This window comes from Daktulosphaira vitifoliae, unplaced genomic scaffold (assembly GCF_025091365.1).
Source record: "Daktulosphaira vitifoliae isolate Bord-2020 unplaced genomic scaffold, ASM2509136v1 Scaffold_1, whole genome shotgun sequence".
NCBI lineage: Eukaryota > Metazoa > Arthropoda > Insecta > Hemiptera > Phylloxeridae > Daktulosphaira > Daktulosphaira vitifoliae.
This window is the reverse complement of record NW_026099572.1, coordinates 25,683,813-25,699,670: the sequence shown is the minus strand read 5'-3', so window position 1 is coordinate 25,699,670 and position 15,858 is coordinate 25,683,813. Positions and strand designations below refer to the sequence as shown.

The following is a 15,858-nucleotide window of genomic DNA, read 5'->3' as shown; positions in this document are numbered from 1 at the left end:
AGTACTAATTTCAGGATTATTTGACTCATTAGAATCCTCTATGTTAACCCTTGCAACCTCTTTTCCCTCTTTTTTATTCTTTATTATCTTATAATACTTTTCTATTTCAATAATCGTTCCTATTTCCTCAAAAATCTTCCACATTTAATTATTTGGTCTATATATCTCTTATAACAATTTTGCAAAAACTAATCTTTACATATATATATATATATATAAGCTCCTTTTAATATTGTTTTTTGAAATAGCATTACAACTATAGTGATCAGTATAGTAGTAATAAGTATACAATTAAAATGTTGCTGGGAAAAAAGATAGTCAAATAATTCACTTAATAATTTTCTATGTTACTTTGCTGTTGTCAACCTTTTCATATATTTGTTTTATTATATTTCTCAATTCATAAAATGTATGACATTATATATATTTAAATTATCTTAATGTTTTAATAAATTTAGTATTTAGTATTCTATGTTTTAAGTTAGTTCTAATATTATTTTGTACTATAGCACTAAATATACAAATTATATTATGTAAAATTTCTTTTTCAGAATTTAAAATGTCCATATTTCCATAAAAAGAGGCATCATAATAGTTATGCTCATGAATTTAAACAATTAAATACAAAAGAAAATCTGATCAATGCAATCTCTTCGACTAATAATAGTAGTATATTGTATTAAAACAACTGTGAGTAATTGTATAAAAATCAAATGCCTATTATTTCATTCACATGAATATTTTTTTTATTTTTAACTAGAAATATAAGATTTGGTTAAAAACATTTAGAATGAATCTAATGGACTTAAAATTAGACAACAACTTGCTATTTTCTGAAGTGGTAAGATTTAGAATGGTAACCAAAATGTATTAATTTTATTTAAAATTAGTTCAATGAAATAAATTAATTACTTAGAACAATATTAAAATACAATTGAGAAGATATTTTATCTTGTAGGCATATTATTGTCAGTAATTTATTAACTAATTAAAAAAATTATAACAATGACATAATTAGTATAGTATATAAATAAAATTTTGAAAACAAAAATGTTTAAATTAATTAAATAATTGAAAAAAAAAAAATAAAGGATCGACAATTTTTCAAATTTTTTGATTGAAAATATTATGTAAAGTATCAGTTTATTAAGTTCTATTCAACGAATTGAATTGAATCGTGGGCTGTAAGATAGCTTCTTAATTAATTAGGTTGCATGCTTTTTGTCATATGATTTCCGAAAACGAATTTATTTTTCAACATACTGCTGTTGTGTACGGCATTATTTACAAATTAGAATTTTTAACATAAAAGAAGTTCTCAAACTTTTCAATGAGTTTACCTAAAATTTTGAATACATTTAATCAGTGCTGTACATCTATTGATATGCGCTACAATTAAGGCAGTAACTTGCTTTCTCTTACTTTTCAAGAGATCAAACATAAAATATATTCTATTATTAAACTATATAAGTTAATCAATTTTCTATGTAGTTTAATTCCGATTCAAATCAAATTTACTATATTTTGATGAAAGTTATTTCAAGAAAAATACCTCATTATCTCAAAGTTGAATTTTTATAGTTGCTACCTTTTTTGTTGTACATGGCGATATAATACAATTTATAATATTGTATTAGTGTATATGTATTTTACAACTGTAAGAACATTTATTACTATGTTCTTATCACTTATATTACAGACGTTTTATTTCTATTTATTTAATTCGTAATACATATTAATTAGCATAGGGAAAGGTGCTAATGTGACAATTCTACTCGTCTGTAGCCCGGAGCTACTGACGTCGAAATAACAAAGGCAGTTGCGTTTGAGTGGCCGTTAGAGACATAGTTTTCAATACTATTACTTTCGTCTTATTTATATTATTTATAACTTAACTTGTTTTATGTTGTAAAGCTGGGCAATTAAATAGTAAATGAGGAAAATTACAGGGGACTTCATCATTGTTAATTTAATATCCTAGGTCTATTTTGTTTTGTTCTTTCTTTTTTAGTTTTTTAAGTATGTTAATTTATTAATTTAACAAGAAGAATCGGAAGCTGTAAGAACAGTTATAGAAATGAATGTTGAAGAAATAAGAGATAAAGGAAGACCAAAAAAGAGATGGAGGGATGCTATTGAATGCGATTTGAGGAAAGCTGATGTAAGCGTAGAAGATACGGGAGATTGTGTCAAGTGGAAGCTTAGGTAAAGGGATTAGGATATTACCCCAAGTAGTTGGGATTAAAGCAAAGAAAAAGAAAAAGATTACCAGAAATTCCGGTGGCAATTGACATAATATGATTGTTGTTTGGGAATGTACAATTTAGCGTTTAGTTGGGTTTAAACAATATAGCGTCAAATCAATTACCTACTCTATTGGTTGTATATTAATATACACTATTTTTTAATGATACAATAAATAAAGAAACTCACACATACACACATGTGCATTGTACGAAACTTTTGTAAGTTAAATATTTATTGAAAAAATTAAAAAAGCTCATATTTTTTAACTTTTGCGAGGCTGTAAAAAAAAAAGCTCAATTCCAATCAATGAGAACTATTAGTATGTCATTATACATATTTTAATTCAACTTTTAAAAAAAACAAAATTTGGTTGGGAATTTTTTCCGCAATTTTTACTTTGTTGACTGGCCTAGAAGTCAATTTTAAACTTGTAATTGAGCTAAAAGTTATGGTAATATATTCAATTTTTTTTACTATAAACTTTCATAAATCTTTATCAAAAATTTTTCATCAACTTTAAAGAACCAAAAAAATAGGTTAAAAATGAAAATTTGGACTGATTATTTTTAACATAATAAAAATCAAATCAGTAATAATTTGAAAACGAATTTTTTTGTTTTAATTATTATTTTATATGTAATTAGTAATAATATAAGAAATTAGAAGTGATAAAAAAAGTCTAATTGCAGATTTGAAAACAACGTGAAAAGTTCATTTAAAAAAGTATATTTTTGCTTCTGATTAAAGTTCCTTATAGTCCAGTGCATTTTTTTTATAGTAACAAACAGTTTTTATTGAAAATTATTGTATCAAGCCCTTTAAATTTTTATACACGTAAAAGTAAAGCAAAATATAACTTCTTTATTATTTTTATAATTTCTCCGTTTAAATTACAATATTAAATANTTCTTTATTATTTTTATAATTTTTCCGTTTAAATTACAATATTAAATTATTGAATATCAATTTGATACTAAATTTAAAAACTGTGATTAGTATTTATTCATATATTATATTTTAAAATCAAAGAACTACTAATCTGGATATAATTAAAGAAATAAGAGTTGATGTTGCTTTTGGAATAATCCACCAATTTCCTACTTAAAAAAAAAATTTATTGGGAATTTTTTCTGCTATTTGCCAAAATAACTCATTCGTTGACTAGAATGAATCATTAAATAGAACATTTTATGAGAATTAAAACAATGTTATTTTTAAGATTAATATGCAGTCAGGAAATTTTATAATTACTATTAGCAGTATATTTATCAGAAAAACTCATTATTTTTTTGCATTTTTATCGTAATAGAAGACTTTTATAGAAATAATAGTAATCAATTCTAAGTAATTTTTGGTATTTAAAAAGATTCTACAATTGAAATATCCAGAACTGAATTAATTTTAATGATTTACTTCAACTAAAAAAAAAAAGTTATTATTTTGAATCCCTCTTGTTTGCAGGTAAAGGGTTAGATTTATAAAAAAAAACCAAATGATAGATAAAGACATGCATCTAAATAAAAACAAATTATACTGATTTGGTCATTTTTGATAAAGTTATAACAGTTAACAAAGTTATAAATTTTATACACTACTACAAGGAACTTTCATCAGAAACAAAAATATACTATTCTAAATCAACTTATCGCGATTTTTTCAAATGTGCATTAGACTTTTTCTATCACTTCTAAGTTTTAATATTATTAAAAAATCGTATTTACAAATAAAAAAAAATAATTAAGAACAAAAAAATTGTTTTAAATTAATACTGATTTTGATTATTAATATGTTAAAAATAAGGAAAATGACATATTTAACCTATTTTTTTAATCGTTTAAAGTTGATTGTTGTAAATGTTTATAATTAAAAAAAATAATTTATTTTACCATAACTTTTAGCTCAATTGGCAAGTTTGACATTGACATCATTAAATAGAAAATTTTATGAGAATTAAAACAATGTTATTTTTAAGATTAATATGCAGTCAGAAAGTTTTATAATTATTATTTATTGTAAATTTATCAGAAAAACTCATTATTTTTTGCATTTTTATCGTAATAGAACACTTAAATAGAAATCATAGTAATCATTTCTAAGTAATTTTTGATATTTAAAAAGATTCTACTATTGAAATATCCAGAACTGAATTAATTTTAATGATTTACTTTAACTAAAAAAAAAAAAGTTAATATTTTGAATCCCTCTTGTGGGCAGGTAAAGGGTTAGATTTATAAAAAAAACCAAATGATAGATAAAGACATGCATCTAAATAAAAAAAAATATACTGATTTGGTCATTTTTGATAAAGTTATAACAATTAACAAAGTTATAAGTTTTATACACTGGACTACAAGGAACTTCCATCAGAAACAAAAATATACTATTCTAAATCAACTTTTCGCGATGTTTTAAAATGTGCAATTAGACTTTTTCTATAACTTCTAAGTTTTAATATTATTAAAAAATAGTTTTTACATATAAAAAAAAATAATTAAGAACAAAAAAAATTGTTTTAAATTAATACTGATTTGATATAATATTTAATATTAATTTGATTATTAATAAGTTAAAAATAAGGAAAATGACATATTTAACCTATTTTGTTAATCGTTTAAAGTTGATTGTTGTAAATGTTTATAATAAAAAAAAAAAATTTATTTTACCATAACTTTTAGCTCAATTGGTAAGTTTGACATTGACATAATTAAATAGAAAATTTTATGACAATTAAAAAAATTGTATCGTTAAGATCAATATGTAGTCAGAAAGTTCTATAATTACTATTTATTGTAAATTTATCAGAAAAGCTCAATATTTTTTTGCATTTTTATCGTAATAGATAACTTAAATAGAAGTAATAGCAATAATTTCCTAGTAACTTTTGTTGTTTGAAAAGATTGTAAAATTGAAATATTCAGAACTTAATTAATTTTAATGATTTACTTTAACTAAATGAACCAATCAAAACAAAGTTGTTAAAAAGATTTACTCAATTGAGCGTATAATACAATTTGATTATAATTGTAAAAATCAATTGTTAATTCAGGAGAAAAAACAATCATTTTTTTTAGAAATGATTTATATAGCAACACGTTAGAAAAAAATTTGAATATTATAGTCTAATAGTAGCACACACAAACAGANCAAAAAATTTGTAAGCACACATAAATAGAGTAAAAAAATTATTAAATTACAAAGTAAAATGATTTAATTTTGTAGTTGAAACCTATCATATCAAACTTCATTCGTTAATAAATATTTTGAAAACATTAGAAATTAATGATTTTAATTGTCTTTATGGAGACGATGTAATAACTNGTGGTTGTAATTGTCTTTGTGGAGAACATGGAATAACTAACTGTTTAATTGATAGATTAGAATTTTTTTTCAATTTTTGAGGGTAATATCTTCAACTAGATACGAATTGTAGTAATTTGACGTATCGTTGAAAAAAGTAGGTCAAGTTAGAGCAGAGAAAATAAATGATAGTCACAAAAAAATATCTTCTCAACTTTGCATCGAAGCTAAAACTTTAAATATTGTAAAATAATTTTAATATGAATAAGAAATTTCTTCTCGCGAGTGGCGACTACGGTGATGGCATCCTTGATCTTTATTGAAGTTATTGAATCTAAATGAGATAAAAATCAAAGCAGTTGAAAATTTATTATAACTTAATAAGAATTTTTCAAAAATGCAAAAAATACTTGGGTCGGAACCTCGTACCCCAAGTTTGTAAAACACAAATTTTACCAACTCGGCAACCGTACATCGCTACCGTCGGTCGAAAAAATTAGCTTTTAAGCTAGTTCAAATTTCAAAGTTAATTTTCTCGACTTCAAAAAACAAAAAAATTTAACTAAGTTTAAATTTCTATGTTATCTCAAATTTTTATTTATATAATATTTATAAAAATCTGTACTCCCCTTGTCAGGTATTTTAAAATAAAATAAAATACAAAACCCAGAATTTTAACACAAAAATAGCATATTTTTGAATACGGTAGTCATTTTTACCTTGAAGACAAATCCAGAGGTCAAATTTTGAAAAAATACTTTGTATCTTGTAAATGGTGGTAACCCAAAAAATTAGAATTTTTTAAATTAGTAAATTTTAAAAACTTTTTAAAATTAAAATTATATCTTATTATATAGGTGTTCAGTAAGTAAGGACACAGATTTCTATCGTTCAAATTGTTTAACATAATTGACTTGTATAATTGAACAAGGAAAAAGACCATTTTCTAGAAAAATTACTTAGCGTGCTTCAATTTTCAAATTTTTTTTTTTAACGAATGTATTTGGTCACAAGACTCCGGGGAAACTATTGGCGAAGGTCAGAAAGTTTTTGCTGCTTGCTCGCTCACATTTTAAAGTTTTGAACGTTTTCGAGAAAAACGCTTGCTGACGCCAGCGTATTACGACTTAGGTTTAAAATTTTTATCAGACCCGCCCAATGACATTTCTGAGATATCTTGAAAAATTGAATTGAATCAATTTAGTTTTTACCAAATTACATACTATAAAAGAGTATACGTATACCTTTCACAAAGAATATAAAGCAAGAATAAATAAAAATTTAAATATTTAGTATAGAATAAATATATGTGTATATTAAAATCATTAAGCGATTCACCTATATGCGATTACACGTTCGGAGCGAAGATCTGCTTCTTAATTAGTAATGGCTGATGACAACAGTTTTATTTTGTCCAAAGCAAATCGTTATTATATACAATATAATAATATGCAATTATGAAAAAACTCTCAATTGTTAAATATTATTTTAATTTATTCCTTATACCTTATAAGGGGGTCAACATTATTTATTTAACTGACAGTATACACATTTAACTAGCTTATAAAGTAATAAATAATCTATTTAAGAAAATAATTAGTTGATAACAACTTTTGACCCACTATTTTGGAATTTATAACTATTTTAAAATATAGAGTGAAAGTGAACTGTTGGTCATTTTATTTTTATCATTATTCATTACTCTGTCGCGCTTTTCCATCATCTATATTTGAAAATGTTAATAACTTCTGAAGTATTATTTCAAAAGTTATTATCAACCAGTCCTTTACTTAATTAGATCATTTTTTATTTTATAAGGTGGTTAAACATGTATGTTGCCATGCTATCAGGGTATTATTAACGAAATAGGAGTTGATGTTGCTTTTGGAATAATTCAACAATTCCTTCTAAAATTTAAACAGATTTACAACGAAATGTTATTTATTATAGTGATATTAAAAATTGTCAGATATCATCTATATTTGTGCAAACTATGCCACGTATCCACTGTCTCAACTTCATTGTGCTGAATATTTTTTAAATTTATTTTTGTTTGAAAAAACTTATAATTATTAACTGGTGATGCTCCAATAAACAATTTTTTCCAAGTAAATAATTATTTTTTTACACTAATGGATTGAATTAAAATTGATTTACCAACTGGTATAAAAATTTTATTGTATAATAAATGTTAATTTGACTATTTATTGTAATATTCTGAAATTAAAATTAAATAATATAATAAATTTAAAATACACTTATGGTGATTTTCCAAAAATTTGGGTTAGGTATGTAGATGATATTTTTGCAGTTATAAATAAAGATTTTAATATGGGGGTTTTCATACAACATTTAAATTCTTTTTACCCATCGATTAAATTTACATATGAACAAGAAATAGAGGGAAAATTGCNGACCCATTGATTAAATTTACATATGAACAAGAAATAGAGGGAAAATTGCCTTTTTTGGATTTATTAGTTAAAAGAACAGAGGAGGAACTAAATTTTGAAATTTATCGGAAAAACACACACACGTTCAGATACATTCCGAACACATCGAACCACACCTGGCAACACAAATTGTCAGCTTTTAATAGTATGGTTTACAGATTAATTAATATTCCGATGAATAAAATAGATTATGATAAAGAATTGGTGGTTATAAAAGAAATAGCTAAATTTAATGGGTATAACGAAAACATAATTTTGAAATTAGTCCGAAAACAAAAGTGGAAAAAAGAAAGGAGGGCAGCTAGTACACTCTCCAGCGAGGGGGAACAAAAAGTAATTAGATCACCAATTTTATTTTATCCGGGCATCTCAAATGGATTAACTAAAATATTTAAGAATTTTGGTATTACTTTGGTAACATCTAAGAGTAATAATTTAAGAGATTTATTAGGTAACCCTAAAGATAAGGTAGATGAAGGGGGGAAATCAGGCATTTATAAAATACAATGTGAAAGTTGTAATAAATGTTACGTAGGACAAACAAAAAGAAATATAGGGGTCAGGTTTAAAGAGCACTTAAGAAATATTAAAAATCAAGAAATTGAGAAATCTCCAGTGGCTGAACATTTATTGACACATAATCACTCTATTAAAACCATAAAACTAATTAAAAACGTAAATAATTACAAAGAACTTAATATCAGAGAAGCAATAGAAATGTTTAAAAATAAAAACAATTTAATTAATTGGGATCTTGGCCCACTGAAAAATTCATTATTAAACTTGTGTAAACTGGCAAAATGTGATAATATTACTTAGTGATAACGTCACTAGGTGATAAGGTCACTAGGGGTATATAAGGGAGTTTTTTCTAGTCGGGGTGTCAGTATGTGTTTAGCGTTGATAATGGTAACATTGTTTCCGAAATACGTATCCGCGACTTTTCATTAATTTTTTGTGGCTTTGAGTTTAATATTTTTAATATTTTTTAGTTTTTTTTAAATTAATAATATTTTTAATATAGTTTTAATTTTACTTAATTAAAATTAAGTTTATGACAATTTTTTGTCACTAATAAACGTTGTAATAAGAATTTCTTTCTTTTATTCATTTGCGCTTAGTAAAAATCTTCTGTTCTACTTAAAACAAGACTATTTTGTATAACTTTCCGGAACAATAATTTTATTTTACTTTCTGCAATAAGTTATTTGCATAATTCTATACTTTATAATTTTAGTGCGTATCTATTGGATTTTGGAGTGGTTGGATATTAAATAGTGAAGATGTTTACCCTGAAGTAATGAATAATTACATACCAAAATGGATAAACCACATGGCACACACTGCACCAATATTTATTTCATTTTTTGGATTATTGTTTGTGTATCATAAAACACCAACTTTAAAGGTTTCTCTAACGTGCTTTATTACAATGACAACATTGTACATCTTAACGTGAGTATAATAATAATTATTTTCGTTACTTGTAAAAATAAATAATTTCCTATAATTTAGAGATTTGTTTGTCTGTAAATAGACTAGATATCACGCTAAACTAATATCCATTTAACCCAACTTTAACAAAAAAAAAAAAAAACACAAGGAAAAAGCACAGGGGAGTCGCGGCAAAGTGGTGACGTGGCATAGTTGGATCAAGTATAGTGATATCTGACAGTGATTAAAATCACTATCAAAAAAAAACGCTTCGATGCAAATCTTTAAATAGTTTTTAATTTTAAAAAATTGGTGGATTATTCCAAAAGCTACATGATCTGCTAGTTCCTTATTAATATCCTAATTAAGATAAAGTATGTCGAATGAAAAAGGGATTATTAAAAAATATTATTTCTCATAAAAAAATTATGTTGTTCCATACACATTTCAATAAGTTATAGCATTATATAGTTAAAAATGTAAAAAATAAAATCGAGAATTTTCACACAATAATAGCATTCGGTAGCCATTTTCACTGTGAAGACAAAATAAAGTCCGAAATTTTTTTTTTTACATAATAAAGTACATTACATTAGCTTTAATTTAAGATATATAAAAGTGTCAGACTTTCCGGAAAACTTTCAAAAGTGAAGTTGAAAAAGTAAATTTTTTGTGAAAAAATTGTTATTTTAAATTCCCCCCTGTGGGCAGGTCTAGGGTCAAATTTATAAAACAAATATACCAAATGATAGGTAAAGACATCAAGCATCTATAAAAAAAAGTTATATTAATTCGTTCATTTTTGAAAAAGTTATGGTAGTTATAAGTAATAAAAATTTCGAAAATTAGTGATTTTTTAATTTGTAATTTTTTTGGAGGTTTCCCCCATTTACAGGGAACGAGGGAAATTTTTTAATTTTTGAGGGTAATGTCTTCGACTAGATACGATTTGTGATCTTTTGACATATCATTGAATGAAATCGGTTCAGTGAGAGCTGAGAAAAAGTGGTAACAGACACAAAAAAAAAAAATAAAACACATAGTAAAATTAATACCTTCTCAGTTTTGCATCGAAGCTAAAAAAAAATTATTCTCAACCTTTGTTATACTATAAACAAATGTCTGTAAAAGTAAAAAAATTAAAATGTTAACAAAAAAAAAAATATTTTATTTTCAATTTTTGAGTTTAAAATGAATTATTTCAACAAAAATATTAAACTGATTTTCATTAAATGTTTTTTTATGCAAAAATCACTGTCAGTTATCATCTATATTAGTTCCAATTATGCCGCATCTCAACTATTTTTAAAATATAAAATCAGAATTTATCAAGGAATGGTATGTATTCTTTATTTTGTATAATTTCAGATTAATTACACTACGAGTTAAAAATGGAACATGTGCCTATAATATAATTGATGTATACGTCAACACAATATTAAAAATTATTGTAATGTTTTCATTTTTCTGTTAAATTATGCCGATAACTTGTTCAATTTTTTGTCGCATATTAAACGATTATTATTAGGGTAAGTAAAAGTGAGTCTTTTGTCTGTGTGATTTTTAATAAATTTTACATTTACAGGGACAAAATATATTAAAAATGCGAACATTTTGTCTTCAAATAATAAAATGGAATAAAATAATATTAACACGATTTTTATCACTAGTGTTTCTGATTAATAATAAACAAGAACTATATGATTTCATTTTTTTCGTTAAAATCAAACAACCTTATACTATTTTAAATCTATAAAACTTATAATTAATTAAAATGTATAATGTAATTCTTCAAATACCAAATCAATTTGTAATGTTAAAAACAAATTACAAATTGTTTCATGCATTTTATTTATGTATCATTTTCATAATAAAATTTTTATTGTTTCTAAAAAAATTAGTTTTCCAGGACTTTTTGCAGAGTAATATTCTGTAAAATGCGTTAAAGGTATCGGTTACATTCTGTATATACTGTATATGTATTAGAAATATTATATTAATAAGGTCAAAGGAGAATTTGTGTTAAATTTTGTTTTATTTTATCTCCTAGTAAAAAGCAATTACTTAATAATTGAATATCTATTAATAAGGACATCTATAAATTTACCTGAAAATAATATAATTTTAAAATAATAAATGAACTGTCATAAAAAGTAATAAACATTATTATTATTACTTTTAAAGAAGTGGAATATACGCGTGAATTAACCTGAATGAACTATGATAATACGCAGATAGCTTTTTAGATTGCGCGCTGTCTAGTTTTCCATTACAAATAATTACGAATTTTTATTAAAATAATTACACAAATTGTTTACAACTATAATATTTTTGTTGTAGTTTTATAATTTTTAAATTAAATTTTTTAATACAGAATTTATTTAGTGCAAAATGACATCGAATATCAATGTTAATTTCCGTGATCAGCCTTCTGCACTTATTCGTGTAGTAGCCCATGGCTTCATTACTGTTTTAATGTTTTATACTATTTTAGAAGCTGATAAAATAGATTTTTCTGAAATTAAATTATCCACCATCAGAAATCTCGAAAAATATCGTTATTTTACATGTACATTTTTAACAGCGGTAAGAAAATTGTATAATATATTACTCAAAATATTATTTTATTTTTTAAAAAATCCAATAATTGATGAAGCAATATCGAAACTAGTAGTTACCTTATATTTTTTGACACTAGCATAATTTTATATTTTTATTTTAATATTAAATTGTACGCTATTTTATAAATATTTGGCTTATAGCCAAAGTTGATAAGTCACAAAAATAAGGATATAATTATTTTTTTAAAATTCTAACTGAAAGGGATGTTTTTTGTCATGTACCAAAAAATAAAATTCAATGTTATTGAAATTTTTGTTTTTTTTTCTTTTACTTCATAAATTTGGATTTGCATAAGACACTAATGAAATTTTAAATTTGTTAGAGTAACCTGAAGCAAGATGACCCATGACGTACTCTCATCATTAGTAAATTCATAAACACTAAAAAGTTTGACTATATTTATTGTACAGAATTTTAAAAACTGTAATACTGTGTAAAATCTGATTAAGTTTAAATATTAAACATTTGTAAATGTAAATTTTCACTTATAAATTTTGTTAAAAATTGAAAAACTCTGTTTTATTAAGGTATAAAATTATATTTATTTTTTAAATTGTAGAAATAATACTTCACAAAATACAAATTTTTTTGTTTAAGTACTTGCGTTCCTTTTTTGTATGATATTCAATAGGATTTGTAATTTCTTTTGTTCAACGTTTAAATAGATTAACTTTAATTCTAAATTGTATTTTACGTTTTTAAACATTTAACATTAGTTAAAAAATGCATACGTTTATCATTGTTCACTTTAAAACTTAAATTAATTATTAGTTAAATGTGTTGTAAAGAATTAAAAATATAACTACTTAACATAAGTAGTTTGAAGAAAGAACTAAAGACAATTGTATATAAAATATTTAAAATATAACCTTTGAATATCATTTATTTAATGATCATGTTTTAATACGTATTTTTTACGTTATCAATAGAATTATTTTCATTGATATTACATAGATTTTCGTTATGAACAAAAAAATTTCGTTTAAAACCAGATGAAGAACTAGTGGTCAAAATCGCCCCGATTAGGGTCTTAAAGACACCCAACTTCAGGAGACACATTAATCAATTTAATAATAGTGTTGATAGGCATAACAAGGAACTAAGGACTTAGGACTAAGGGAGGCTTAGCACCTAGTTAATAAGTAAGCACTCTCCCAAAATATTTTGATAATTATGTATAAATACATAATTTTATTTTAACAATTATACTACAATGTAATATATCAATTAAGGCGGAGGAAAATAAATTTACCTTTCTGAGAAATTCTATTTTAGTACGCCTAAGTCTGTAGTATCATTACATTTTTTTTAGGGAATAGGATGTTATAATTTCAAATAAGTTCAATGATCTTTTTACTTGCTAAAAGAAACTACTATTAAAAATCTGATAGGCCAGGTCTGGAATAGATTTAAAAAAAAAAAAATCATGAACTGTTCAATGGGTAGGGCTGATCGGCCTTTTTTCTGTGGATAATTTGGCTGTATTAGGCCGAGACTTAAAATTAAAGCCCATGCAGGACTCTATTAATTATTTTTCCTTTTACAGAGTTTGACTTTTGTGATTTTTTCCTTATATACTGCGTTGGATTTATTGGAAATTATTCCAAAACCCGATATGATAAGTAAAGTGCTGAAAACTATTCGGAAAATAGATGATTTATTGTTTATATCTATTTCATTGCCAATAACAATTGTAACACACCTATTACTTATTTAATTTCTAAATGTGCGTTCAGTGCACATTTTAGTATTTAAAGAAGATGTATTTCATAGCTATTGAGATGGATTAATATTTAAATCTAACAATTTCACTAAATTACATACTTCTGTTTTTTGTATTAATAATGGTTGCACTGGATTCGCAGATAATATAATTAAAAAACATCTAGCAAAATTTTATTATAATTCTATTATATCATATTTCTAGAGCGTATGTAGTGCATTTTGGCTTGGTTGCATGCTATACGGCAAAGATGTTTATCCCGAAGAAATGAATAAATACATTCCAGAATGGATAAATCATATGGTTCATACAGCACCAATATTTTTTTATTTTTTCGAATTTTTTTTTGAAAATCATAAAAGTCCAAGTCTAAAAGATGCTCTTACTTATCTTACTACAACTATCACAATATATACAATAACGTAAGTATTATTGTAATTATAATCTTTATAATATAACTATAAGTAATATAGATTTATATTCTTTAAAAAAATAATTACGCTAAAAATGTATTTTATGAATAAAAATAGATATATAAATAGACTAGTTACTTCACCTTAAAAATTTAAGGGACATACATTTTAAATTTAATTTATTGCTTACACGTTAAAAATCTAAGAATAAAAAAATTAATTCGATTTATTGCCATTTTGAAATATTTAAGGGGTAACTAATGTATATATTTGGATTAAATTGTCATTAAACGATTATATTATGAATTTCATTAGACAACCATTTGAACCTTTATTTTAGGATATACATAGTTTTTAGCTTTCATACAAAGCAGAGAAGGTATTAATTTTACTATAATGTGTTTTTCTTTTTGTGTGTATGTGTGTGTAACTATCATCACTTTTTCTCAGCTTTCACCTGGGACCAATTTCTTTTAAAGAGTCGTCAAAAAAACACAAATCGTAACTAGTTCAAGAAATCGCCTTAAAAATTGAAAAATAAAACCATTTCTCTATGAACAGGAGGTTTCAATACTTGAAACATACGTATAATATAGTAGAATATCTTCAACTTAAATTTGAAAATGTTCCAGAAAAACTACATCCAATAAACACCCAATGATTAAATATAATGCATCCAATAGTTAAAATTTAATAAATTAAATCTTATTTTACTTACTATAAAAACAAAAATTTTCCCGACACTTGTCTTCTATAAAGACCCTCTAAATTGAATAAGAAATGTTATTTTAGTATTTTTTATTGCAGTTTTTAATGTTATATTTACTTAGAAGTATCATAATTTTTTTAAAGATGGATGAATTAAAATTTTTTTTTGATAAATTATTTAAGTACTTTCTTTTTACATGGTATATATATATTTTTAATCTGTCCTTTTACTTGCCTACAAGGGGATTCAAAACAGCAACATTTGCATTAAAGCTTATGTTACGTACTACATATAAGCGGCTTTCGAATTTAATGAAAAACTGTTTTTTTTTTTGTGTAAAATTTCATCTTTTTTTGTGTTGTTGAACTATTCAATCAAAAAAATCAATTTATTTTTCATAATTTTTAATATTTTTACACTTGCTTCAAGTATTCGTTTTTTTTTTCAATTAATTTATTTCAAAATATTGTCTACAATTTTCTATTTTTAAACTATTAATATAATTACACTTATAGTAGTTTACTATAATGTCAAAATGTATCCTAATGACTAAAAGTTGAATTGTGCTGTGTCAAAAAATTCTAAGTAACTCATAAATTAACAAATTTATCAATATAATATGATATTTAAAAAGTGATATTTTATTTTTAAAAAATGACTTTTAATATATAAAAAATGATTTTGAATATTTTAAAAGTCATCTTTAATATTTAAAATGTGATTTTGAATATTTAAAAAGTCTTCTTTAATATTCAAAATATCGTTTTTAAATATTTCTCCATCATTTCCCATAAATAGTCGAAATTTCTAAAAAAATGTTCTTACTAAAATGGCTTATGAAAAATTATGTAAATGAAATACAGGATGATTGTTTTAATAGTCACTGGATAGCCACTCTTATCCATTAGATTTTTGTTAAAATAATAATTATGTTTTCTAAGAATATCATGTTTGGTATTG

The 15,858-nt window shown here is 23.9% G+C and overlaps 2 protein-coding genes across 9 annotated transcripts in view; both read left to right on the top strand.

Moving 5' to 3' along the window:
- LOC126893945 (androgen-dependent TFPI-regulating protein-like) overlaps window positions 1–11,144 on the top strand; it is a 90,556-nt gene extending 79,412 nt beyond the window's left edge. The window contains exons 4-6 of one of the 3 annotated variants that reach the window (XR_007701294.1): window positions 9,406–9,452; window positions 10,800–10,960; window positions 11,017–11,144. Coding sequence is in view for 1 of the 3 variants with exons in the window: in XM_050664512.1 (XP_050520469.1) it covers window positions 11,017–11,072 (56 nt within the window). In the remaining 2 variants the exon portion in view is untranslated. The remainder of the gene's footprint in view (window positions 1–9,405; window positions 9,453–10,799; window positions 10,961–11,016) is intronic. The other 2 variants (XR_007701293.1, XM_050664512.1) reach the window with 2 other exon arrangements.
- The window catches only part of LOC126893931 (peroxidase-like), a 99,104-nt gene that overhangs the window by 72,788 nt on the left and 10,458 nt on the right, over window positions 1–15,858 (top strand). The window contains exons 2-4 of one of the 6 annotated variants that reach the window (XM_050664489.1): window positions 13,008–13,195; window positions 13,600–13,746; window positions 13,981–14,198. The exons of 1 other annotated variant lie outside the window; for it this stretch is intronic. The gene's annotated coding sequence lies outside the window, so the exon portion shown is untranslated. Of the gene's footprint in view, window positions 1–11,259; window positions 12,018–13,007; window positions 13,196–13,599; window positions 13,747–13,980; window positions 14,199–15,858 lie in introns of those variants that run through there. 4 more of the 6 variants (XM_050664487.1, XM_050664488.1, XM_050664490.1 and 1 more) reach the window with 4 other exon arrangements.